The sequence below is a fragment of the Corylus avellana genome, chromosome 10 (assembly GCF_965113065.1).
Source record: "Corylus avellana chromosome 10, dhCorAvel1.hap1.2, whole genome shotgun sequence".
NCBI classification, from domain to species: Eukaryota; Viridiplantae; Streptophyta; class Magnoliopsida; order Fagales; family Betulaceae; genus Corylus; species Corylus avellana.
In genome coordinates, this window is record NC_142499.1 from 16476474 (window position 1) to 16479737 (window position 3264).

At 36.6% G+C, this 3264-nt stretch overlaps 1 protein-coding gene across 1 annotated transcript; it reads left to right on the plus strand.

Annotated features, from left to right (window-relative positions):
- Window positions 1–276: 276 nt before the first annotated feature.
- On the plus strand, window positions 277–2180 carry LOC132192372 (UDP-glycosyltransferase 86A1). Its single transcript, XM_059571740.2, has 2 exons — window positions 277–962; window positions 1060–2180. Exons 1-2 carry the CDS (start codon window positions 425–427, stop codon window positions 1977–1979), a joined length of 1458 nt encoding a protein of 485 aa, XP_059427723.2. The 5' UTR covers window positions 277–424; the 3' UTR covers window positions 1980–2180.
- The last annotated feature ends 1084 nt before the right edge of the window (window positions 2181–3264 follow it).

The following is a 3264-nucleotide window of genomic DNA, read 5'->3' on the forward strand; positions in this document are numbered from 1 at the left end:
ATTTGTGAACTAACTTTTAAGATAAAAATTTGAGATATGTAGCGGCCAAGGTGGACACATGTCACCTTATGAGTGGCCAATGGCAAATTAGTAAATAGATATAAATAGGGGGTAAATAAATATGAACATGGGGACCCACAGAACTTGGGCATATTTCCTTCCCATAGCTTCCACCCCTCGTTCACACGAATGGGGACATGAATAAATCCCAATAAAATAATGGGCCCAAGTTCCTCTCGAACAAATATCATCTTCCTTATGATCCATATCCATCATCACCATAAAAATTATTTCTGACGAACATGGCCGTATAAGCATCGGAGGCCACGTCATATAGTAGCCAACTCTTATTTTAGCTTTTGTGATTGCATCGATCTCTTGCTCTCTCTCTCTCTAGCTAGAACGAACACACACACACCGATCGATGGAGAACAATGATGAGCAGAAGCCTCACGCCATCATGTTTGCCTACCCTCTTCAAGGCCATGTAATCCCCTTCGTCCATCTAGCCTTGAAGCTTGCATCAAACGGCTTCACCATCACCTTCGTCAACACCCTATCAATCCACCACCACATAACCAAATCCCAACCCACCACCGCCGACGCCGACAACAACAACAACGACATCTTCGCCGGAGCACGTAACTCCGGTCTAGACATACGTTACATGACCATCAGCGACGGTTTCCCACCAAAGTTCGACCGTTCCCTCAACCATGACCAGTTCATGGAGGGTCTTTTACATGTCTTCTCGTCCCACGTCGATGAACTTGTCGGCAAAGTGCTTCACTCCGACCCTCCGGTCACCTGCTTGATTTCAGACACCTTTTTCGTTTGGTCATCCATGATTGCCGACAAGTACAACCTCGTTAATGTTTCTTTCTGGACTGAACCAGTTTTGGTTCTCACTCTCTACTATCACTTGGACCTCCTTAGAAAAAATTGTCACTTTGCTTCTCAAGGTATATATTTCTCCTTATTTATTTTATTTTTTATTTTTTAAAATTAAAATAGACAATCTTTATTTATTTTATTTTATTTTTTTAATATCATTACTAGATAATCGTAAGGATCCCATCGACTATATATCGGGTGTGAGGGACTTCGAACCAAAGGATTTGATGTCTTATCTTCAAGCTACCGACAACATATCGACGGTGGTGCACCGTATCATATACAAGGCATTCGAGGATGTGAAAAGAGCTGACTTTATTATTTGTAACACTATCCAAGAGCTTGAATCCGAGACCATCTTAGCCTTACAACAAAAGCAGCCAATATATGCAATCGGACCAGTTTTCCCAACTGGGTTAGCCACGACCATTGTGCCTACTAGCCTATGGTCCGAGTCGGACTGCACCCAATGGCTCCACACCAGGCCAAATGGGTCAGTTTTGTACATCTCGTTTGGCAGTTATGCTCATGTTAGTAAACTGGAAATTGTAGAGATAGCCTATGGGGTTTTACTTAGTGGAGTAAGTTTTATTTGGGTGCTTCGCCCTGACGTTGTGAAGTCTGATGAAACCGATTTCCTGCCCGTTGGATTTGAAGATGAGATCAAAGGTAGAGGGTTGATTGTGCCGTGGTGTCATCAGATGGCTGTGATCTCACATCCGGCAATCAAAGGTTTCTTAACTCACTGTGGATGGAATTCAATATTAGAAAGCATATGGTGTGGCGTTCCACTGTTGTGTTTTCCTTTGCTGACCGATCAATTCACTAATAGAAAATTGGTGGTCGATGATTGGAAGATTGGACTTAATCTTTGTGACCAGAGGCCAATCACACGGCGGGAAGTTGCAAGCAAAATTAATCGTCTTATGATAACGGAAGATCAATTGGGTGATGAATTGTGGAAGAATGTCAAGGAGCTCCAAGGAATACTAAAGAACACATTGACAGCCGATGGATCATCAGAAAAGAATTTCAATCAGTTCATCAATGATGTGAAAATAAAGTTGCAAGGAAAATTGGGATGACACATGGGAACACAACGGTACGTCATTTTCCAATCAAGCTTAGCTTTCATTACTTGTATTATTTTTAGATAGTGATGTGATAGAATCAAACTCTTGCGGCCCATGTGGGCACGTAGTTGTTTCCACTGAATAATATTGTCCCACCGGGTTTATGTATTGTTCACTTATTGAAATAATGAAATTTATAAATAAAATTCTAAAGGTTTGATGAAATAGGCATTAGTGATCCTATAAGTAGCAAATAATGTTATAAGGAGGATTAAAGATTTTTTAAGTATTCTAAATGTGATGTACCTTTTAAAATTACTTATAGATCAAAATTCAACAATGGTCATTTCAAATTCAATGATTATTTTAAAAGTCACGTTACATTTAAGAGAACTCTTTATGTGACTTTTAAAATAACCATTAGATTTTAGATAATTATTATTAAATATTGATTTACTGGTAATTTTGAAAACAACATCACATTCAGGAAGACTCGCCGAGTCCTAGCCTCCTTATAGCATTACTCAATAAGTAAATGTTTGTAATTAATATTTTCAAAGTCTTCCATTTAAACTTATTGTCATTTTAATATTCTCTCTCTAGAAGTGGTGTATACTATATATAGCTTTGATATCTTGTCGTCTATTCATGGAAGTTTCACTAGTTTTATTTACGTGGATATTAAATAATAAATGATTTAATTTACTTGGTACGTAGTTTGAACACTATCCTGTCCTCTGTCCTCTGTCCTCCACCCAATTTCTGAGCCCGACATCTGTAGATATTAATTAATTGACTGAGCCCTTGTGTTTCTCATTAGTCCATTAGTGAAATGAACAAAGACAACGTACATCATTAGTCAGCTTCTTTCTTGTGATACCTCAGCTCCCATTTGTCTACATACTGCACATTATTGGTGGCTGCTAAGATTGTAGATCTCATCTTACTTAAAAAAAATATATATATACTTTTATTGTTTGGGTCTTTATATTTAGATTTTATCTAAAAATTTAACAAAACTCATGAAAAAAACCAATTTAACAAGCTTCATTCCCTATTTTATATTTAACTTTTGTTAAGCAATGTTCTTTACATTTCAAAAGATAATTAAAAAGGTAAAGTTATATAATTTTTTTTAAGCTTATTTTTTACTCTCCTCTCTCCTTATTGGTTTAAAAATAATTAAAAATAATAATATTTAATTAAAATAAAGAAATGTATAGGGAGTTTGATGTTTGATTCATTTTAAAATTAGCTCTTTAAATTTGATAAAGTGAATTTTTCTCCTCAAATTTAA

Coding starts and splice junctions, on each gene's coding strand:
- LOC132192372 (XM_059571740.2), top strand. CDS start 425: ATGGAGAACAATGATGAGCAGAAGCCTCACGCCATCATGTTTGCCTAC. Junction 963..1,059: donor TTGTCACTTTGCTTCTCAAG/GTATATATTTCT, acceptor TATCATTACTAG/ATAATCGTAAGGATCCCATC.